This window comes from Centroberyx gerrardi, chromosome 14 (genome assembly GCF_048128805.1).
Source record: "Centroberyx gerrardi isolate f3 chromosome 14, fCenGer3.hap1.cur.20231027, whole genome shotgun sequence".
Lineage (NCBI taxonomy): Eukaryota > Metazoa > Chordata > Actinopteri > Beryciformes > Berycidae > Centroberyx > Centroberyx gerrardi.
The window spans coordinates 21,718,474-21,740,668 of record NC_136010.1 but is presented as its reverse complement, the minus strand read 5'-3'; the positions used below and the strand labels follow the sequence as shown (position 1 = coordinate 21,740,668).

The window sequence follows — 22,195 nt, the reverse complement described above, 5'->3', positions numbered from 1 at the left end:
AATAAAAGCAGGTCACATGTACATTTTCTGTTCACTCCCATGTGAACACGATTCTTGAATCTGGAACAGGAAGCCTTCTTTAAAGCCAAATAAACCTCATTTTTTTCCGCCACTCAAAGCACCAGAGCATCCACTGTGAGACAAACATTTTTATTCACTGCTTTTCAGAAGACAGAATGAGGAACAACTCTTGTGACGTTAGCTTTGACTTTCCACAGAAATTCCTGCCTGCTGTTTACATTTTAGTATTCATCATCGGCCTGATAGCTAATGGTTGGGGATTGAAGTCCTTGCTCCATAACTGGGAGAAACTTAAGATCATCAACATTTTTGTTCTCAACCTTGGAATCACAGATTTTTTGTATCTGCTCACGGTCCCGTTTCTGGTCGTGTACTATTTTTTGGGAAGTAAATGGATCTTTGGAGATGTGTTCTGCAAGATAACAAGATTCTGCTTCAACCTGAATTTATATGGCAGCATTGGGTTCCTCACTTGTATCAGTGTGTACAGGTACCTGGCCATTGTCCACCCAGTGAGAGTGATGGGAAGAATAACTGTCACCCACTCTGTGGTTATCACGATAATGGTTTGGGTCTTGGTGAGCATTCAAAGCCTCCCAGACATGTTCTTCACCAAGACATTTGGAAACAAACCTGGGAAATGTCATGATACCACCTCTAAGGTCTACGTTGAGGATTACCTGAACTACAGCCTTGGATGGACCGTCACTGGGTTTTGCATCCCATTCCTCATCACACTGGGCTGCTATGGACACGTGGCTGTAGTTCTGTGTACCAGAAAGAGACTTGACAAGGTACAAAAGCAGAGAAGCTTGAAATTGTTGTTCATTTTGATCATACTCTTCTCTGTTTGTTACATTCCCTATCATGTATTCAGGAACCTCAACCTCAGGGCAAGAATTTTGAGAAAACAGAGGTTGTGCCCTGAATGGATTAACGGAGTCTACATTGCTCATCAGATAAGTCGTGGCCTTGTGTGTCTGAACAGCGCCCTCAACCCCCTGGTTTACCTCCATGGAAATGAAGACCTTCCCGCTTGGTTCAGACAACTGTTCCAGCAAGCTCGTCAGATGGTCATGCGATCGTCCATCACTCACAGCCAAGTTCCAATGGTGTAAAGTCACTGCAACTCGTGAATGAAATGGAACATTTTGGCAGTCATTCTCTTAACTCGCTCATCTTTTTCTCACTGCATCTTTGTAATATATATTTCTAACTGAGAAGCACCACTTTTTGCAACAATAATACATTTACTGTACTGGATTTAATACATTCACTGTACTGGATTTAATACATTTACTGTACTTGGATTTTTATATTTGGCAGATTGTTGTTATCACATGGAAACAAGTTCAAATTAAAGACATGAAATGCACTTAAGCCACATTGCTCCATTGTGTCACTGATCTTTCAGGAAGTCTTGTGAGGAGAGTAGTATACGGTGCGGTGGGCATGGTGCATGTGCTGCATCAGTTCAACAGGAAGTGAGAAGTGTATGCCTGATTATAAGAGTCGATTATAGATTAAAATGATATATAATTAATTAATTAAGATTATATAAATAAAAAGGATGTAAGGTTGTATGAGCTTCACAAACTGTGACAATTACCTATAAAATGAACTATTTTTGGTCTGCATCAACTACACACCATTGTGTGGATGTGGAAGAAGATTAGGGCCACATGAAAAAAATATTTTTATAAATTCAATTTGAGTTCTGAGATTAATCTTTGAATTCTGACTTTAAACTCAAAATTCTGAGATTCTGATTTTATTCTCAGAATTCTGAGTTTAATCTCAGAACTCAAATACATTTTTAATGCAGCTCTAATCCTCTTCCATGTATTGATGACACTGGTATTATTATGTTATATCCCAGCTAAGCTCAGTTTCCCTTTAAAAGAAAACATAACACCAAGACACATTTGAATCTGGCCCAGGACCTTTGTCGCATGTCATCCCCTCTGTCTTCCCCCTTTCCTGTCTCTCTCAACTGCACTCTCTAATAAAGCAGAAATGAATTCATGTTATTTCTGTGCCCCAGGACAGTTCAGTCAATGTTTGTGAATTTGCACCACTCCTTCCTAAAACTAGAAATCAGAGAGAGAACCCTTGAACTTGTGATGTGGGCTGCTCCATAGACAATGAATGGGGCTCTGACTGTGTGGAGCTGTAAGATGCTAAGTTGAGTTGTCACAGCAAAATGGAGTTTATATTCTAGGATTGCTAACAGGTATAAACCAGAATTTAAACCTCAATTTGGTGCAAGAACTCACACAAAGTGACATTACAAATTCAAGGGTCAGTTCTCCAGTTTCTAGCTTTAGGAAAGAGTGGTGCATGTTCACAAGTATTGACTGAACTGTCCTGGGGCACAGGAATAACAGATGTGATTTTCTTTTAATTGGTGGCATTCCCCTTTAAACAGTTAATTTATCACACCATAGCACCTTAGTCACATGTACATTTTCTGTTCACTCCCATGTGAACAAGATTCTACGAATGTGGAACAGGAAGTCTTCTTTAAGGAAAAAAAAAAAACTCTCCTTACGGCACTCAAAGCACCAGAGTGTCCACTGTGATTATTCACTGCTTTTCAGAAGACAGAATGAGGAACAACTCTTGTGAACCAGTTAGCTTTGACTTTCCACACAAATTCCTGCCTGCTGTTTACATTTTAGTATTCATCATCGGCCTGATAGCTAATGGTTGGGGATTGAAGTCCTTGCTCCAGAATTGGAAGAAACTTAAGATCATCAACATTTTTGTTCTCAACCTTGGATTCACAGATTTTCTGTATCTGCTCACGCTACCGTTTCTGGTCGTGTACTATTTTTTGGGAAGTAAATGGATCTTTGGAGATGTGTTCTGCAAGATAACAAGATTCTGCTTCAACCTGAATTTATATGGCAGCATTGGGTTCCTCACTTGTATCAGTGTGTACAGGTACCTGGCCATTGTCCACCCAGTGAGAGTGATGGGAAGAATAACTGTCACCCACTCTGTGGTTATCACAATAATGGTTTGGGTCTTGGTGAGCATTCAAAGCCTCCCAGACATGTTCTTCACCAAGACATTTGGAAACAAACCTGGGAAATGTTATGATACCACCTCTAAGGTCTACGTTGAGGATTACCTGAACTACAGCCTTGGATGGACCGTCACTGGGTTTTGCATCCCATTCCTCATCACACTGGGCTGCTATGGACACGTGGCTGTAGTTCTGTGTACCAGAAAGAGAATTGACAAGGTACAAAAGCAGAGAAGCTTAAAATTGTTGTTTATTTTGATCATACTCTTCTCTGTTTGTTATTTCCCCTATCATGTATTCAAGAACCTCAACCTCAGGGCAAGAATTTTGACAAAACAGGGGGTGTGCCATGAATGGTTTAATGAAGTCTACATTGCTCATCAAATAAGTCGTAGCCTTGTGTGTCTGAACAGCGCCCTCAACCCTCTGGTTTACCTCCATGGAAATGAAGACCTTCCCGCTCAGTTCAGACAACTGTTCCAGCAAGCTCGTCAGACTGTCATGCGATCGTCCATAAGTCACAGTCAAGTTCCCACCAGTCACAGTCAAGTTCCAATGGTGTAAAGTCACTGCAATTTGTGAATGAAATGTAACATTTTGGCAGTCATTCTCTTAAATCGCCCATCTTTTTCTCTCTGCATCTTTGTAATATATATTTCTAACTGAGAAGCACCACTTTTTGCAACAATAATACATTTACTGTACTGGATTTAATACATTCACTGTACTGGATTTAATACATTTACTGTACTGGATTTTTGTATTTGGCAAATTGTTGTTATCACATGTGGAAAAAAGTTCAAATTAAACACATGAAATGCACTTAAGCCACAATTCTTGTCACTGTGACCTTTCAGGAAGTCTTGTGAGGAGAGTAGTATACGGTGCGGTGGGTACAGTGCATGTGCTGCATCGGTTCAACAGGAAGTGAGAAGTGTATGCCTGATTATAAGTGTTGATTATTATGATTAAAATGATATATAATTAATTAATTAAGATTATATAAATAAACGGGATGTAAGGTTGTATGAGCTTCACAAACTGTGACAATTACCTATAAAATGAACTATTTTTGGTCTGCATCAACTGCACATTGTGTGGATGCGGAAGAGGATTAGGGCCACGTGAAAAATTTATTTTTATAAATTCAATTTGAGTTCTGAGATTAATCTCAGAATTCTGAGAATAAAATCAGAATATCAGAATTTTGAGTTTAAAGTCAGAATTCTGAGATTAATCTCAGAGCTCACATTTTTAATGTGACCCTAATCCTCTTCCGTACCATTGGCTCAGATTTAAACTCTAAGAATATTCTGCAAAGATCCTAGAAAAATTAAAGACCCTTAATTATTTTACACTTACAGTATTCTCATCTAGTGATTTTATCCATGCATACATAGTCTGGCTACCCAGTAAGGCATTCCCCTTTAAATAGTTAATTTATCAAACCTTAGCAGGTCACATGTACATTTTCTGTTCACTCCCATGTGAACAAGATTCTAAGATTGTGGAACAGGAAGCCTTCTTTAAAGAAAAAAAAAACCCTCTTCTTACGCCACTCAAAGCACCAGAGTGTCCACTGTGATTATTCACTGCTTTTCAGAAGACAGAATGAAGAACACCTCTTGTGAACCAGTTAGCATTGGCTTTACATACAAATTCCTGCCTGCTGTTTACATTTTAGTATTCATCATCGGCCTGATAGCTAATGGTTGGGGATTGAAGTCCTTGCTCCAGAACTGGAAGAAACTTAAGATCATCAACATTTTTGTTCTCAACCTTGGAATCACAGATATTTTGTATCTGCTCACGCTACCGTTTTTGGTTGTGTACTATTTTAAAAAAAATAAATGGATCTTTGGAGATGTGTTCTGCAAGATAACAAGATTCTGCTTCAACCTGAATTTATATGGCAGCATTGGGTTCCTCACTTGTATCAGTGTGTACAGGTACCTGGCCATTGTCCACCCAGTGAGAGTGATGGGAAGAATAACTGTCACCCACTCTGTGGTTATCACGATAATGGTTTGGGTCTTGGTGAGCATTCAAAGCCTCCCAGACATGTTCTTCACCAAGACATTTGAAAACAAGCCTGGGAAATGTTATGATACCACCTCTAAGGTCTACGTTGAGGATTACCTGAACTACAGCCTTGGATGGACCGTCACTGGGTTTTGCATCCCATTCCTCATCACACTGGGCTGCTATGGACACGTGGCTGTAGTTCTGTGTACCAGAAACAGAATTGACAAGGTACAAAAGCAGAGAAGCTTAAAATTGTTGTTTATTTTGATCATACTCTTCTCTGTTTGTTACTTCCCCTATCATGTATTCAAGAACCTCAACCTCATGGCAAGAATTTTGTTAAAGAAGCGGGAGTGCCACAAATGGTTTAATGAAGTCTACATTGCTTATCAAGCAAGTCGTGGCCTTGTGTGTCTGAACAGCGCCCTCAACCCCCTGGTTTACCTGCATGGAAATGAAGGCCTTCCCGCTCAGTTCAGACAACTGTTCCAGCAAGCTCGTCAGATGGTCAACCGTCAGCCTCTGTCTAACTCCAGCTCTACACCCACTGCAGAACTTGCTAGTGAAGTTTAACATTTTTGACTAGTTCTGTAATAATTGTGTTTCTCTGTAATACACAGTTGAAGTAAGAACCAAACCTTTGTGTTTACAAAAACAATAAACTTTCACCCATCCTACAATTTGGATTTTTGTGTCTGGCAGATTGCTGTATAGTCATGCACAGAGTGCAGCATACAAATAGTTTACAACAATCATAAAGGTACCAAAATTAAGGCTTAATTGTTCTGTTGGTGTCACACAAAGCATCAAAATAGAAGTTTTAAGGGCTGTGGGAATTATGTGTACAAAAACTATGTTTTAAATCATCTTCAAGATTTTGTAGTACTCTTTTATTCACTAAGTTAGAAATTCTCTTTTCTCAGAGGTCAGGCTCAGCTACAGAGCAGCAGCCCTGGAGCTGACAGGAATTCAGTGTCTTGCTCAAGGACAGTGAGGTTCAAAACAAAGTCTGAGAATAATTCAGCTCTAAAGCCAACAATACAGCTGAGTAAAAGCTCTGTAGAATAGAATGGACTTCCACAACAGCACTAACAACATTTAAACCTAAAGTATACTGGAGCCACTTCTTAAACTGATAGTAGTTGGTGAGTACCGTTATTTATGCTACCTGGCTATTAGTGATGGAGTAACTTGACTACAGACCTGTATATACAGTATGCTGATAGCTCTGGTTAGTTATGGTTAGGTAACTACTAACCTGAGAGGATAACGATAACTGACAGCTCTCATCTGCACACAAAGCTTTTCAGTAAAACTTAGCCATATATCCATAATCTGCTATTTACTTTGCCTCTAAATGAATCGTTATGTGAAGAGTCTTTTATAGTTTTGCATTAAGGAAAAAAGCTCAAATAATAGTTACAGAATGTTAAAGAACAAGCCCAAAGTTAAAGTATTAAATTCATGTGCTCTCTCACCTCTACTTGTACACACAGAGAATCCATGGCATTTGCAGGCATGAAATTACTGAATAAATGTCTTTAATGAATTTCTATATTATCAACATGTAAGACAATATTATTCTACCACAGCATACAATTTTGATACTTTCTTAATTTGAATTAAGTATACAATTTGTTTCTTCCTGTCTTCCTAGTGGGTGTATAGCTGATTTTCTCCTCAGTTAGCAGAAGTCTTGACAGAGATCATCCTCTACCTACTCAGACTACCGACTTGAGAGCTCAATAAAGCTTTGAATATTGAGCTGTTTGATTCATTTTTCTTTTATGACTAATGTAACTAAGAAAATAATCATTACAATAATCCAAAAAATAGTCAACAGATTAATTGATTACCAAAATGATCATCATTAGTTGCAGCCCAAAGAGTTTGTTTACCACTGCTTTGTATTATGCCACTCTTATCGACAGTCTCAAGTTTCATTTTACATCAAGTTATCTATTTACTCATACTTGGACTTTCTCCTCCCCATTAAACCTCTAATCAGGCATCTACAGGAAACCCAAACTAACATCACCACAAGCAAAGCACATGCTACAAGGACTACTATCACATCTAGACAGTGATAAGCATACCATGGCAACTTATATGACTCAGTGCGCAGATGTGCTGCACCCTTGTGCCTCATAACATACTCCAACCAGAAGGTGGCACTGTCCATGGGCTTTAGTGGTGTGTCGTGATGAAGCCGTGACAGTCTGTGCATATTCTCTCTGTAGCGCTTCTGTGGGTCCAGAATATTCCTCAGCATACGGGTCAGCGACTCAACCTCCAAGGTAGTCACTTCAACGATCTCTCCCACTCCCCGGGCCTTCAAACGCACCATGTTGTCAAACTGGTCAAAGATGAGAGGTATGCCCAGAACCGGGACTCCATGGTAGATGGCCTCGTAAATGCCGTTAGTACCCCCGTGAGTGACAAAAACCCTGGTTTTAGGGTGACCCAGTAGGTCATTTTGAGGCAGCCATTTAACCAGCAGGGTGTTGTTACCCAGAGTGGGGGGTCTTTGTCCCAGGTGTCTCCACACCACCTTCTGAGGGAGGCGGGCAAACGCGGAGGCGATGACCTCTGATAGCTCAGGGCCGAGGTCACCGAGCAGGGTCCCCAGAGACATGACGACCACCCCGTGTTCACCAGAACTCTGCACAAACTCCTCTAATTCTGATGGGAGAGGCTTGGAGGGACTGCAGTGGAACCCTCCTGTGTACACCACATTGGGCATGGTGGGGCGAGGGAACTCGAATATGAAGTCAATCCGCATTAGCCAGAGGTCAGCTCCCTGGATGAGAGACATGACGTTGACGTCGTGGTCAAAATAACGATCACAGACGGCCTGGTAGGGAGGATTTGAGACAAAGTGATACATGTAAACGAGTATGCCATGACAGAAGATGTTATTGATTCTTTGAAAGAAGTCCATACTGTCAGAGTTATGAGAGAACAGTTGAGGGATGTAGGACACAGGTGAGGGAGCGATGGCAAAGTGTCCCTCTCCATTGAGAAGCCAGCGCACATTGAGAACCAAGGGTAGCTGGAGATAGTGCGCCAACAACACTCCCACTGGAAACACAGGGTCAGTCAGAACGAGATCATACTCAGTCTCCTTCAGCTCATTTGTCAATGTCTTATTCTCAAAAATGGTGGTGATCATATCTGTCATGGCCTTATGGTTCTGCCCTAACATGCTGAAAAGATTCCTATAGAAGGCTAGGAACGCCCACGGTGAGCCTTCACTCCGTCGGATCTCTATTGACCTCTTCAAGAAAGAGGTCATGAATGTCTGGCTCTCTAAGTTCTGGGGCTGCTCCAGCGGGATGGTGATGGAGGTGTAGTGGGGCGACTGCTCTGAAACGTACCAGCTGGTGGAGGTACGTAGCACGGTGATTTGATGGCCCCGAGAATGAAGCGCCTCCACCAGAAGTTTCATGGTTAGCCAATGGCTCCCATCCACCGGGAGGACCAGCACTTTTCCACCATCACAACTGGAGGACAGAGCTGCTAAGAACAGTAGCATGGATGCCAGGGCTGGATACGACCCCATCACTGTGTAGGAGACAGAAAACACACTGACACTACTTCTAACAAATAACTCTGCAAGACATACAATATGTTAAGTACAGAAGAGAATTAGGGCCACATGTGAAAAAACTTATTTGAGCTCTGACAATAGAGTCTGAGTTTAAAGTCAGAATTCTGAGAAAAAGTCAGAATTTTGAGAATAAAGTCAGAACCTCAGAATTCTGAGAATATTCTCATACTTTTGACCAGTGGCGTAGTCAGGATTTTATGACTAAGTGGCCAAACAGAATTTGTTGGTGGCCTGCAATAATATTAAAATGTAGGCCATAAGATCTAATTACGTTGGTTTGAATGAACAGTGAATGTCCTCTGTGTAATAACATTGTAGTTTGACCCTTGTAAGTAATACATACCCTGACACATTAATAGCCAAATCACACATATTTTGCAATTCCACATTTATTATTTAACATTGGGTCACAGAAAAGGTCTACCTGCTAGAGTTGAACATCAAAGCATTGCAAGTCTCTCAGGTAGTAGGCCTACACCTTATTGCAACTGCAAGTAATTTATTTCTCATGGTAGAGGAATAATAATAAAGTACAGCTTTCCTTCTAGGAATGACAGTGTTTTATGTAGTTGTGTGTTCCTTTCAACTAACAGCACTGATATTATGGTTCCTAGTCATTTCATGTTGTGGTGCGCCGGCCCTTTAAGAGTCTGTTTGGTGTTTTTCCACCTCACGCACTGTTACAACTCCAGATTTACTGTGGAAACAACAGTAACATTAAATACACACAAAAGACAGTACAGTGTCTGGTTCATCTCCAAAACAGTATTTGCCATGGGACCGCGTTAGTTTCAAGCCATGGAGGTATTATATAATCAGGCCCTGTTGTAGCTAACTAGCTAAATTAGTAAGATTGGAAGTTTAGCAACCAAACTGCCGTACTATTTTAAGAATCGAGAAATAAATGAAAATATGGTGTTGTAATAATATCAGGGTAAGATTACAAACTTACAGGCATGTAGGAGACGGATGCAAAGATTGTTAACTACTTTGTCTGTACAGTAGGCTACTGTGACTTGGGCCTGTGGCGGTGAAGTTTGAAAACTGTCAGCTGCAGGCTTTTCAAAATAAAAGTGCGGCAGTTAAGTTTTCAGTGCGGAGGCAAAATAATTCACAATCTCACCTTTTATTTTTCCGAGGGGTACATTTTAAACGTCTTTCAATATTGCAGACGACATGGCCTCCGTCCCCCGGACTTCATAGCAGAAGATTTAGGAGTCATAATGAAAAGCTGGCTGGCCATGTAGGCCGCCTTCGCCAAAGTAGACACTTTTAATTTTTTGAGAAGAACAACCTTCCACTGCGGACACACATTTGTAGATCATGATTTTAGTGCCCATTTACACTATGCATGTTTTCCTATACATCAACATAGCTGTTGTTTGCAGTTTGATTTAATTGCAGGTCTCTGTTTTTCTATGAAGTTGGTCCTCATTGTGACCCTACCCACCTCCTCTTCAGATGTTTGCAACACACATCTGGAGCAATTCTTTGACTTATATGTTTAGTCTAAGCAGTAGGCATTTTGTCTGTTTTTCTGTAACTGTTTAGTAATATTCAGCACTAATTAACAAAATCAAAGTCCTTACATTTGTTGAATAAAAACGAGTCTGACTCTGACTCTCATTATGCTACTAATCTAATAATTTAGAATGAGTAATGATAGATTTCTGCTTAAAATATCCATCACAGCTCGACTTCTACATTTTTTATTGTATTTAATTAAGTGGAAAACACTAATTTAGACTCAAATTAAAGCAGCAGTGACTGAAACATTGCAATGTGCAGATTAAAATCTATGTTTCATCAGATCTGAGGCAGCTACCCTTTGACATCAAATGATTTTCCCTGTCAGCAGATATTCATCTGAAATGTAGGGCACAGCCGCAGCGCGTGCCAAATGTTTTCCACAGAATACAGCTAAACCAGAGCCTATAACAACTTGTTTAGCTGTAGCCTAGATTCAGTTTGAAATCACACCACATCTGAAGAGAAGCATGAAAGTAAAACTAAAATGATCAAGTTAAAATCATTAAATTTATTATTAATTATTATAATTGAATTAAAAAAAAAAGTTAATCATAGCATCACTTCTTTCCTATGGCAGATGAACATCAGAAATGTGTGTTTTTACAATAATCAAGAAATGCTGCCTTTTAAAAATATTAGGGAAAATGTCACTAAACAATGTTTAGATATAAACCATATTACCCATAAAAAGAAAATGATGAACACATAGAAGAATCTGCACGCTGACTTGATAGTGAAATAGATTCTCACCTCAGGTCTTCAGAGCCTCAGAGATTGAGAGTAGAAAATCCAGTGTCTGAATATTATGTAAGACTCCTGATCAACCCCTGGTTGACATGAGAGTGAATGTATAACTCAGGCTGCCCCTGATTCAACTGGACCACTCCACCTGGTTATCCAATCAAAATGTAGACAAAGGTCCATGCATGCATTGCTGCTCTAGGAAAGCTGTTTTCTCTTTAAAATGAGCCAAATATGCTTGTTTTGGTTCTGTGCCCTCTTCCTCTAATGAAATACTAGGCTGCAGAACTTCCTCAAGAGCTAAAAATGAATGTCTGGGTTTTGGGGTGTCAGAGTGTTAGACAGTGGAATATTGAGGTGGTAGTTAGGTAATTGATCTGACGCAGCCAAACCAAACTATAAGGTAGCCACTGCTCTCTCCATAACCAGTGCACAGCAAATTGACACATTTATGGATTTAACTGGACGTTCTGGTGCAGGCCCCACATCAAGAATGTCTCTTTGGTATTGTTGAGGAAATCACTCAGAATCATTTTAGGAGTTTGCTGGAGTGGAGTGTTTAATAGTATACTAGGGTCTGGGTCTGAGATAGTACAGAACAATGGAACAGGGAAGTAATTTATGCAGTGGACCAAAATTGTTGTAGCCAACTGGTATGCAAACTAAGTTGTAGTAACAATGGGGAGTTCCAGGCTACTCTGCAGTCAAGGAACAGTTTGACAAAGGATGATAGAATCAGAAGGTGATAGGATGTTTCTCCCAGACAGAACTTAATTATCTGCAGTTTCAATGGGCTTCAAAGTCTTTTGATTAACACAGGACAGGACATAACAATACAGTATGCTTATTTTCAAGGTGTCTCTGAAGGTGCCTCGTTGTCTGAGGTTGTTTGCTTCACTATCGATGCTCAAACAATTCTTCATCTTCAACAGTATGTTAGTCGCCCCTCCGGACCACAGCTGCAGGCAGCAGAAATGTCGTGCCTGTCCTGAAGACCTTACTGTACTCTCACCACCTCTGGTTGCCTAATACATGATCTGTCAATCATTTGAATTTAATCATTAACAACATTGCATACCTAAGTCTACTTCTCCCATCGTCAATGTAGTATCTTTAAACATGATAGGGACTGTGCTGTAGGCCTGTATCTTGGCATGTGTGCTGAAAATACAGTAGAGTGTCCATGGAACACAGCATCATTTCCTGTCATCAAAATATCTGCAAGACCCTTGGGTTTTGACCCCAAATTTTAAACCCTCCCTACTTCTTATGTAAAGTCTACTCTATTGCATGTTCCATGGAGTCTAAACACACACCACGCAGCCAACAACAGGGCCGGGCTGCTGACGCTTCACTGCAGTTCATTACACTTCACACACGTGTGCACGATGAGTGATAAGTGGTGTGGCAGGATAAAGTTGCCACCCCACCCCCCACCCCCACCCCACCTTACCTTTTTAGCGACCTTTGCTCTTGTTATGATCCGCCCCCTTAGTGCTGCTTCTCCCTCGCCATGTGTGTAAGTTGTGAACTCTGGCCCTGGCAAACACTAAAGGACAAGCCCAGTCTGCTGCTATCATATGTCCATGTGTCGTGAAAAGAGAGGGGTCGGGCAGGGAGGGGGGGTGGGTTGAGAATACTTTGGCAGAGGGGTTTAGTTACTTTAATAACAGCATCAGTTCTGTAGCTACTGGACACGTAGTCCTCGGAGTCGGGTGGACGGTCTTCAGATGGTCTACTGGTCGGTTCATTGGAATACTGGAGAGAATGGAGCTGCCCCAGTTGGAACATGTGAGGCGCCGCAGGTGTGACAGTGCAGGTGAGATCACTAAGTGTACTGAGTGTACCAACTAAGTTATAAGGAAACTTTACTGTAATATGTTTCTACCGTACATCTAATATGTGATACGTTACAGGACATAGGCCTAGGCTCATGTTGTCAAGGGAGAGCTACACAGACAAGTTGTCAAAGGATTGAGTGCTACACAGAAAACAACGGTCCATGTGTTGTTTTCAACGTAATGCTGTGCTTTATGCAGCAGCGAAGTCGTTTCACAGTGCCACATTTTGAGTGGCATTGTTGCACAAGTAGCTGGTATGGTATATACAGGAAATGACTTAGGATAACAGACCGCACTGGGTTGTCTGTTGTGTAATAGACAAAGTTAGTTCTCTATCTCCCTCCTTGTGGGTTTTACCCAAGCGTGCCCATGTCTGAAGTTAACAAATGCTTTGCACGACACAAGTTATTGAAGTTTGTAAGCGGTAACAATGGTGAGTGACTTTATGGGACAGTGAGTGAGCCAGGTGCCCTGCCCAGGTCCTGCAACTCACCTCATATGAAGACAGATGGCATATATTTACACTTCAGCAATCTGGAACCTGATCACTGCAGCCTGAGACACACCTCACCTCTGAAGAAGTCTTGATCAAGAATAAACCAGTTGCTTGTGTTTAGTGGAATTTACTCATGTGCTTTACTTCATATTCCTTGCAACATTCTTCTGCTTTTTAGTGTGTGTGTGTGTGTGTGTGTGTGTGTGTGTGTGTGCGTGCATGCGTGCGTGCGTGCGTGCGTGAGGGAGATAGAGGGAGAGGGAAAGCCCAAACTCTATATCCCCTTAGCCCTTGTTTGGGAGGGCAGGCTCAATTCCTGCCAGAGCAAACCCCCAACAGGATAGTATGTACCCTCTCTCAATAATGGGGCTTAGCCCAAAACAGAAACACTGGCCATTAGTGGCTAGCATAAACACTGGCCAAGATGGGATTTGCCACTTAGACTTTGAACATGGGCCAGAAATACGGTAAATGATGTGCCCTGTACATAGTTAATGGAATAAGTGACATTTGGTATGAGTTCTGAGATCTGACACTTTGATACAGACTGTCCAGTGGCATTATGTCATCAGTGACCCTTTCCTTCAGGGTCAGGGCTGGAGCCATGAGACTGTCAGAGCCATTGGTCTATTAGAAAGTGGCCAAAATTTCTAAAGTTTATTTGAAAATAAGACATTTATTGAAAACTCTTTCTAAATTTTCATGTCTCACACACATCATTCACAGCTACACGCTATGGGACTGGTTACATTCCCAGCTACATTCATTGGCTACATTCACAGCACAACACAGCAAATTTCCTGTGTTAATATGTGTTGATTAGTTGGAGTTGACACGTGTTGAATGCAGAGTTGTGTGCCCACTCAAAGGCTTTGGGGCAGCTGTTCAAAACTATCAAAAGTGTTAAATTAACTCTGATCCGAGTGGACTTCTATAAACACTGGCATACACTCTAAGACTTAAATATCACCCAGTGTCACCCAGTTTCTCTACAATGACTGTGCTTATTGAAACATAAATTCTATAAACACAGCAAATTATGATACCAAATTACAGAACCATAGCTGCTGTCATAGACTTACTGTACAGAATACAGAAAACTATAGCCTACATTAACCTTAAGGAGTGTAACTGCCCCCTTGTGGCAAAAGCGAGGAAGCCCTACTGTACATGTGATAAACTAACTGCAGTACTAACTGTGCTCATCTGAATTCATTAAAAGTTCCCACTGTTGCTATAACTGTCCCAGAGGAATCTGTCGTTCTTGCCACTGACTTACACTTGAGTTCCCAGGCCTGCCACCAGAACAGATGTACAGCACGGTGGATTTGGATGCTTCCCTGCTGTCTGACATCACCGGACAGATTTGGGCTAACTCCGGGGCAGCTCCCCTCAGGCCTTTCTAATCGGGAAACAGACGGAGAGGCAGACAAGCAGCATGGCCAGAGGTCCCCCCCCCCCCCCCCCCTCTCTCCCTCCCTCCCTCCCCTCCTGCCTACCAAGTCCTTCTCCTTAGCAACAGTCAGCTGACCTACGTAGAGTTCAATGAAGCACACACACACACACATACACACACAGATACGGCTGTGTGCCTCCCTTGTTCACACTCAATCCTCTGTGCAAAGGGAGTGGGACAGCGTCTGCCATCCTGGCCTCATGGCTCTCACCATCGACACGTCCACAGAGCAGAAAACACTCACGCAGACCGCACTGCTCAAGATCTGGGTGCCATGGATGGGCTACAACATGAACCGCCGGAGGGGATGTAAGTGACATGAAAAGCCGACCCAGCTTGGATAGAACAGGTTCAAGATGCGTTACCTGTCTCTCCTCCTACTGTCTGCTTCTGTTTCAACTCAATTCTTGTTTCTACTACTTTGGATTACCTCTCCTTGTGATACAGCAGTCATGTCACTCATCTGTCTCACACTGGGCTGTGCTGGATCTTGACCATGGATCCCCCACCTCCTGTTGGTGTGTGACTGAGCTCGGTCCTGCTTGGGGAAGCAGGTAGGCAGGCAGCTGTGTGAGGGAGACAGAGAAGTCGGCCATGCGATTAGGGCCAGGCAGGTCAGAGCTGGCTCTCTGCTCTGCGACTGACACGGTCCTTTGAGCAGTTTTGCTGATGCGGCATACTCCATTCATACTGGGAGGGCCTGGAGGCTGCTTCTCTCCCTCTGCCTGTATAGAGACACATGGGCCATCCGGGCACTTGTGGGGTACAGCTAACTGGCCCCCTTAATGCCTGTTGACAGCAGAGACAGACATGCATGCAAAAGTTAACATGGCTAACATCATGACAGGCTAACCAAAACACAAAGATGTTTAGATTTGGTCATCTCTCCTGTCAGATGAAGATTTTAGTTTGTTTTTTCTTCACTGAAGCTTCATTAAATAATCGTGAGTTGTGAATCTCAGACAGAGCCTTAGATCCGTCCCATAAGAATAATGCTGTCACAGTTATAGAGGAAACATTATTGCTCTATACAGCTGTTTTGTGATGAGCAGATTTGTAACCATCTGCACGGAAAAGACATTTTAGCACGCTCGGGCAAAGGCTATCTTTCTGCAGATTAGGAGGAAGTGTCATGTTGTTGTGGTTGTCAGCCATATGGCTCGGTACACTGTGCTGCTCTGGTTGTCTCCAAAGTGTTGGCTACCTGAGGAGGGGCAGCATCTGGTCAGTTTAAGTTATTCCTCAATTCCTCAGTGATGTGTTTTTGTTATTTGTGTTATATTTGAAAAAGGACCATTCATTCATCATTTTAATTCCTTTATGTGTTTATTTGTTGTTGTTTGCTGGTCGGTTGGATTGTTTTCTGTGTCACCTGAAGTGCTGCCAAAGACTGGCAGATTAGTCATGTGATACTACGCTGGTTTACAGACATTTGAGCCGCACCTTGGAGCTCATGCTCTCTCTCTCTTAATGAGGATTACCTTGGCAGCCAGGTGCACACACATGCTCAGAGACACATACACACACACACACACACACACACACACACACACACACACACACGCACAGAGTAACATACACCCACACAGAGACGCACACATGGCACAGTAGTTACCTCCCAGAGTTTAGAGAAAGATTACAATGCATTTCACATTACATTGTTGTGTGTGTATAAGTGTGTAGATCTCCATTGCTTTTTACATTTGGACATTTGGCTGATGCTCTTATGCAGAGTGACCTGCCATAAGCGGAACAGTAGAAAAAGCTTAATTTCCAACATCGCCAACATTCACATACTGTGACAATCGATTGCTTTATGTTTTTGTGTGTTTGTTTTCATCATAGCCTCAGTGCCTCAGTTCTGCAATTCCCCTACAATGCTTGTGATGGTGGGACTGCCGGCCAGAGGGAAGACATACATCTCCAAGAAGCTCACTCGGTACCTGAACTGGATCGGGGTTCCTACAAAAAGTCAGTTTTCAAAGTGAATCCCTCTTATTCTATACATGAATGTATAAAAGTGACCAGGCGTTGAATCTATTTTAATGTTACAGTTGAACTTTGGTGAATTTTATGAGATTTTTCCTTGCCTTAATAAGGAGCTTTTATTTACCCCCTCTGTTTCCCAATCCCCCCAGTGTTTAACGTGGGTCAGTACCGCAGGGAGGCCGTCCAGATCTATAAAAACTTTGAGTTCTTTAAACCTGATAATGAAGAGGCCATGAGGATCCGCAAGTAAGAAATGAGCAGACTTGGCCGTTTGAGCTTTATTCTCTCATGTTTTGTACTGTTTGCTCCTTTCTCTATGTGACTGTACCTTCTCTCTCTCTCAGGGCCTGTGCAGCCGCTGCCCTCAAAGATGTAGCTGCCTACTTCACAAGGGAAAAGGGACAAGTAGCCGTGAGTAAGAGGACAACTGAAACTGTCCATCTAATCCCAATAAAATACATTAAACATTTATTTATTTTGTTTACCTAGTTTACTTATCTTTTATTTAGTCAGGTAGTCTCATTGAGATCAAGATCTATTTTTCAAGAGAGAGACATTAGAAGGGCATCTTGCTGGCTCAGTTGGCTAAAGCGCACACCATGTAACTCTGACACTGTGGGTGTGAATCTGGCTTAGGACCTTTGTTGCATGTCATCCCTCTCTCTCCTATCTAACTAACCAGTCTTGTGATCTGGGACCATAATAATTGTTTTTTTATAAAGAGATGTGAGGTAGAGCCTTAAATCGATCTCCTGTAATAAGACACAAGACACTGCGGTAAACTGCATTCAATGGCTTCGAAGTAGAAGGTGCAGCATGTAAATACAAATACATACTCTGGATTATACAAGGGCTTTTCTATTTTCAAAGGAGAAGCATATTTTGTTCAAGCATATTTTATCATTTCATCATCAGTTTTTGAGTAAGGTGCTCCACATGGGTCTTGAATTAAAGTCTATCATCTTGCCATATTGCAAGGTATTTGTATGATTGTACAAGTTCAATTTATTGCATGGATACCAACATTAGTAGTACTAGTGAAAGTCCTAGTGAATAACATATATTTTGATTTATAATATCATATAGCATGACTATGGAATAACCTGCTATAAAAAAAAGTATAATACCATGCCAACAGTAGTACAGGTATATCAATTCATACACCTGATTGTTAAAAAAACACATTATAAAAAATTTGAATGTCCTGTATCTCCCCATGTCATAAGAATGCATTAATGCTAACACTTATCTTATGTCCTATCAAGGTATTTGATGCTACCAACACCACCAGGGAGAGGAGGGCCGTCATAATCAGTTTTGCCAAGGAGAGAGGCTACAAGGCAAGTACAGGTCTATGTTACTTAACCCACAGTGATGCTTCAGGACATTAACAGGAACAGGAACACTACCCGGTTACATGAGGAAAATAGAATATAATAGAATAATAGAATAGAATACAATAGAATAGAAGTTTATCTTTTTGTTCAAATTTCGTTCTATATCATCTTATACATAGGTGTTCTTTGTGGAATCGATCTGTGACGACCCCGACATCATTGCAGAGAATATCAAGGTGAGAGCAACCTTCAAACTTCTTCTGAGTTACTCATATGGTTACATACAGTACAATTGTAAATCATTTACATCTTTTAAAATGTATGTTCCTTCCAGTGTCCACATCCCTATTTATGTCACATCCTGTCAACCCCCCTATTAAGAGCCCAGTCCATCAATTTCAGAGAGAAAAATACAATGAAATAAAATCCAGATCCACATCAAAAGCCAGGAGTGGGGTGATAGTAGCAGGATTATCAGTATTTATTTCTGATATTTAGAGAGGTTGTGATGGAGTATTCCGAATTACATACTGAGGCTGACTTTCCTTTCTAGCAAGTGAAATTTGGGAGTCCAGATTACATGGATCGCGACACAGATGAAGCCATGCAAGACTTCATCCAGCGCATTGAGTGTTACAAGGCAACCTACGTGCCAATAGATGACGAGAAAGACAGGTACTGACCCATGATGCTTTTCTTCATTTGAAACTTACAGAACTGTTTTTCCATTTCTCACAAATTTGTTTTCCCCAACGTTAAACTTGGAACAGGAACTTATCCTACATCAAGATCTTCAACGTGGGCAGTAGATACCTGGTGAACCGGGTGCAGGACCACATCCAGAGCAGGATAGTCTACTACCTGATGAACATCCACGTCACACCGCGCTCCATCTACCTGAGCCGCCACGGAGAGAGCGAACTCAACCTCTTAGGCCGCATCGGTGGAGATTCAGGCCTCTCCCCTCGGGGTCAGAAGGTGAGTGAAGCACACAATAGAGAAAGAGTTCATTATATACAGATTAAGGTTCCTTGAAGCAATCTGTGAAATCAACTTAAATTCAAAAAGCCATACCATAATTATCAGTGCAAATCTGGTATACAGAGACAAAATACAGAATTGAGTAATTTAATTCATAATGCAAATGATACCCATTTTCTCCAGTATGCCAATGCGCTGGCGACCTTCATCAAGAGTCAGAAAATCAGTGACCTGAAGGTGTGGACCAGCCACATGAAGAGGACCATCCAGACTGCAGAGGCTGTGGGAATCCAGTATGAACAGTGGAAGGCCCTCAATGAGATAGACGCTGTAAGTTTATATGCAGCTCTCCATTTAAAACATAATGGAGTCCTTCAGATGAACCATTTAACTCTAATTTTAGATTTTCAGATGATGTTTTCACATGTCGGTAGGTTGGAGCGGTCTGTGTGTTCACAGCTGAATGCAGTAGAGGTTGTGTACTTTGAGGTGTGCAGCATATATAGTGTAGAGAACGTAGAGCATTCACACTCATAAAGGATTTGGATTGACTGTGCAGCTGTAAAGCACATTTGCTGCTCAATAAGAATTCAAAATGGGTTTCTGGTTCTTCGCATGAGTGCATATGTGCAGTACTTTGGAAGCACTAATTGAAATTTGGGTTGAAAATAAACATCCTCTAGATCAAAGGAACCCATCCGCTCACGGTGCTGTTAATGTTCTTCATGTTACTTTTCCTCACTAAGGGTGTGTGTGAGGAACTAACCTACGAGGAGATTCAGGAGAATTTCCCAGAAGAGTTTGCACTGAGAGACCAGGACAAGTATCGTTATCGTTACCCCAAGGGTGAGGTAGGAGCTCTGCTGAACTTACTCACTGCATATTCACTGCTTCCTATTGTGATCCGGTGAATGGCCAAAAGAGCTGATAGCTTTATACATGTGCTTGTCAATAAGTTGTATGTTTCTGTCATGGAATGTGCATTTTTTGAATGATTTTTACGACTGAGGAGGTAGGATAGAGTGAATTGAGTTGAATATTTAATTCTTTCTCTAACCCAGTCCTATGAGGACCTTGTCCACCGTCTGGAGCCGGTCATCATGGAGCTGGAGAGGCAGGAGAACGTTCTGGTTGTCTGTCACCAAGCTGTGATGCGCTGCCTGCTGGCCTACTTTCTAGACAAACCTGCAGGTACAGAAAACAGTTCGACCTCTGCATGGATTGGCTTATTTCCCACTTGTACTGACACCTTTACTTAAAGTTTTTTTTCCTTCAACCATCTCCTTTTCCCCTCTGAAGACGAGCTGCCTTATCTAAGATGCCCCCTTCACACTGTGCTCAAACTCACACCAGTAGCCTATGGTAGGTGGTTGATGCTTACAAAGTGTGTGAAACATCCAAACTCTGTTTGAAAACCTTTCCCTGAGGCTTTTGCTCTCTCGCCATTTTGCAGGGTGTAAAGTTGAGCCGTGTTTCCTCAATATTGAAGCAGTCAACACACACAGAGAAAGGCCTGTGGTAAGTTTCCACATAATAAATACTTAGCTTATCCAGCCATTGGTCTGTGGAACATTACATACCATCAGATGGCTTGCAATAATGTGTTGTCATTTGTATACAATGCCATTGTATGTAATGTGCAATGAATATGTAGTAGTGAAGAACAACTGAGTTCTATTTCAAAAAGTTCTATATGTATTTGCTGAAGGTATCATTCAATATTTGTAAAATAGTGTAAGTCCGTAAAAGTGGTATCATTTTGTCAGCCAATAACTTGCATTACTAGTCTTAAAAAAATCTGTCAATTTTGTACTGTCATTCATGTGGGAGGGTATCACTTGTTTCCAAATGGAAATTGTGGAATTAAACCCTTCATTTGTAAAATAAAAAAAAAAAATAAAATAAAAAAAAATAGAACATTCAAAAACAATAAAATAAAATTACCCCCCTCTCAGTATTTAAATGGGATCTGAGTATTTGTGTTGCTGTTGTTGCAGAATGTTGATGTGGACAGAGACCCAGAGGACGCCCTGCTGACTGTTCCTGATCACATATAGAGGCTGTTTGGGAGACATGGACTCTAATTATATGAAGTTGGATGCAACGCTACGTACTGGTTAACTTCAACTTCAAGTAATATTAGAAATGCACTCCAGTTTATACTTTATTGTGTGAAAACGGAAGGGCAGGATGGGTTTAAGGCAGGAGAAGACAAGGGAGAAACTGGACTAACCAAACCTGCCTATACATATATGTGAAAACATCACTACTAAAGAGCATGGACTCCCCCTGGTGTAAAAGCACACAACCTAAACCTGATGCAGGAGGTTGTGTTTCTGACATGTCTATGAAATGTTCCTTTGTCTGTTATCATCTGACCACGGTTTGTTTTTCAAAGTGTCACATTGTTTGACAATGATTTAGAAAAAAATGAATGTGCTGTGCATTCAGTTTGAGAGAAAAAGGGAAACATAAAAGGATGTGTCAAGGTTGTATATTACATGCATATGTAATTGTATTGGCAGCATAATGTGTTGTTGATCATCTAATTATCCTCTAGAGGTAGGAATCAGCACCATGGACAGAACCAAAACAAACAATAAATGGATACAAATACATTTTGTCACTTGGCTGTGACTGTAAAAACTGTGTAATGTGAGGTCCTGACTGATAGAACCAGCTATAACATGTTGTTGAGTACACTCAGAAAATAAACTTCACATTACAAATAGGCTAACAGACCTTTTTGTTTTGGCTTGGCAGGTCTATTGTGATGTTAGCCAACACACCCGTGGAGAAGCTTTTATATAGTATTATGGAAATAAAAATACATTTGACAAAAATGCTCCACCAGCAGACCAGTGTTCATCACCCCAGCAATGAGTCTTTGTTAAAGAATAGCCTACTGGAGGAAAACGAAGATTCACATTTGGAAATAATTCAAGATGTAGAATATAAGTCAGACAGAAGGACGCATTAAACACACTTACAAACACATGGAGAGAGAGAGATGGAGGGGGGATTTTTTTTAATTTTTTTTATATTTCATATAGTCGACATTCATGGGTTAATAATTCGTCATTTCTCATGCTGCCCGATGGCAGCAGTCCGCGAAATTTCCAGTAGCGTATGCATGA

The 22,195-nt window shown here is 41.3% G+C and overlaps 3 protein-coding genes and 1 pseudogene across 6 annotated transcripts; 3 read left to right on the top strand and 1 right to left on the bottom strand.

The window, feature by feature from the left end:
• The first annotated feature begins 155 nt into the window (after nt 1-155).
• On the top strand, nt 156-3,781 carry LOC139924459 (P2Y purinoceptor 1-like). 2 transcript variants are annotated; one of them, XM_071915477.1, is made up of 2 exons: nt 156-1,133; nt 3,548-3,781. In XM_071915477.1, exons 1-2 carry the CDS (start codon nt 177-179, stop codon nt 3,614-3,616), a joined length of 1,026 nt encoding a protein of 341 aa, XP_071771578.1. In that variant the 5' UTR covers nt 156-176; the 3' UTR covers nt 3,617-3,781. The 2 variants fall into 2 exon arrangements, with proteins under 2 accessions (XP_071771578.1, XP_071771577.1); XM_071915476.1 differs by having other exon boundaries at nt 177-1,135; nt 3,571-3,781.
• Nucleotides 3,782-4,645: 864 nt separating this feature from the next.
• On the top strand, nt 4,646-6,242 carry LOC139924477 (P2Y purinoceptor 1-like). Its single transcript, XM_071915508.2, has one exon. The coding sequence runs from the start codon at nt 4,664-4,666 to the stop codon at nt 5,648-5,650; it is 987 nt and encodes a 328-aa protein (XP_071771609.2). The 5' UTR covers nt 4,646-4,663; the 3' UTR covers nt 5,651-6,242.
• A 659-nt stretch (nt 6,243-6,901) lies between these two features.
• LOC139924444 (UDP-glucuronosyltransferase 2A1 pseudogene) lies at nt 6,902-8,639 on the bottom strand (annotated as a pseudogene).
• Nucleotides 8,640-12,713: 4,074 nt separating this feature from the next.
• pfkfb1 (6-phosphofructo-2-kinase/fructose-2,6-biphosphatase 1) lies at nt 12,714-21,653 on the top strand. Of its 3 annotated transcripts, none has more exons than XM_071915536.2 (14): nt 12,714-12,777; nt 16,597-16,722; nt 16,890-16,986; nt 17,085-17,151; nt 18,006-18,080; nt 18,257-18,313; nt 18,631-18,752; nt 18,848-19,055; nt 19,242-19,388; nt 19,805-19,909; nt 20,120-20,249; nt 20,358-20,420; nt 20,512-20,576; nt 21,056-21,653. In XM_071915536.2, exons 1-14 carry the CDS (start codon nt 12,726-12,728, stop codon nt 21,113-21,115), a joined length of 1,374 nt encoding a protein of 457 aa, XP_071771637.1. In that variant the 5' UTR covers nt 12,714-12,725; the 3' UTR covers nt 21,116-21,653. The 3 variants fall into 3 exon arrangements, with proteins under 3 accessions (XP_071771637.1, XP_071771635.1, XP_071771636.1); XM_071915534.2 differs by lacking the exon at nt 12,714-12,777 and adding an exon at nt 14,870-15,060; XM_071915535.2 differs by lacking the exon at nt 12,714-12,777 and adding an exon at nt 14,870-15,063 and having other exon boundaries at nt 16,612-16,722.
• The last annotated feature ends 542 nt before the right edge of the window (nt 21,654-22,195 follow it).

Excerpts from the sequence above, each read along its gene's own strand:
- LOC139924459 (XM_071915477.1), top strand. The coding sequence starts at position 177 with ATGAGGAACAACTCTTGTGACGTTAGCTTTGACTTTCCACAGAAATTC. Across the intron at positions 1,134-3,547 it reads CTCACAGCCAAGTTCCAATG|ACTGTCATGCGATCGTCCAT; the intron begins GTGTAAAGTCAC and ends CAAGCTCGTCAG.
- pfkfb1 (XM_071915534.2), top strand. The coding sequence starts at position 14,952 with ATGGCTCTCACCATCGACACGTCCACAGAGCAGAAAACACTCACGCAG. Across the intron at positions 19,056-19,241 it reads TCTCCCCTCGGGGTCAGAAG|TATGCCAATGCGCTGGCGAC; the intron begins GTGAGTGAAGCA and ends CATTTTCTCCAG. Across the intron at positions 19,389-19,804 it reads CCCTCAATGAGATAGACGCT|GGTGTGTGTGAGGAACTAAC; the intron begins GTAAGTTTATAT and ends TTCCTCACTAAG.
- LOC139924477 (XM_071915508.2), top strand. The coding sequence starts at position 4,664 with ATGAAGAACACCTCTTGTGAACCAGTTAGCATTGGCTTTACATACAAA.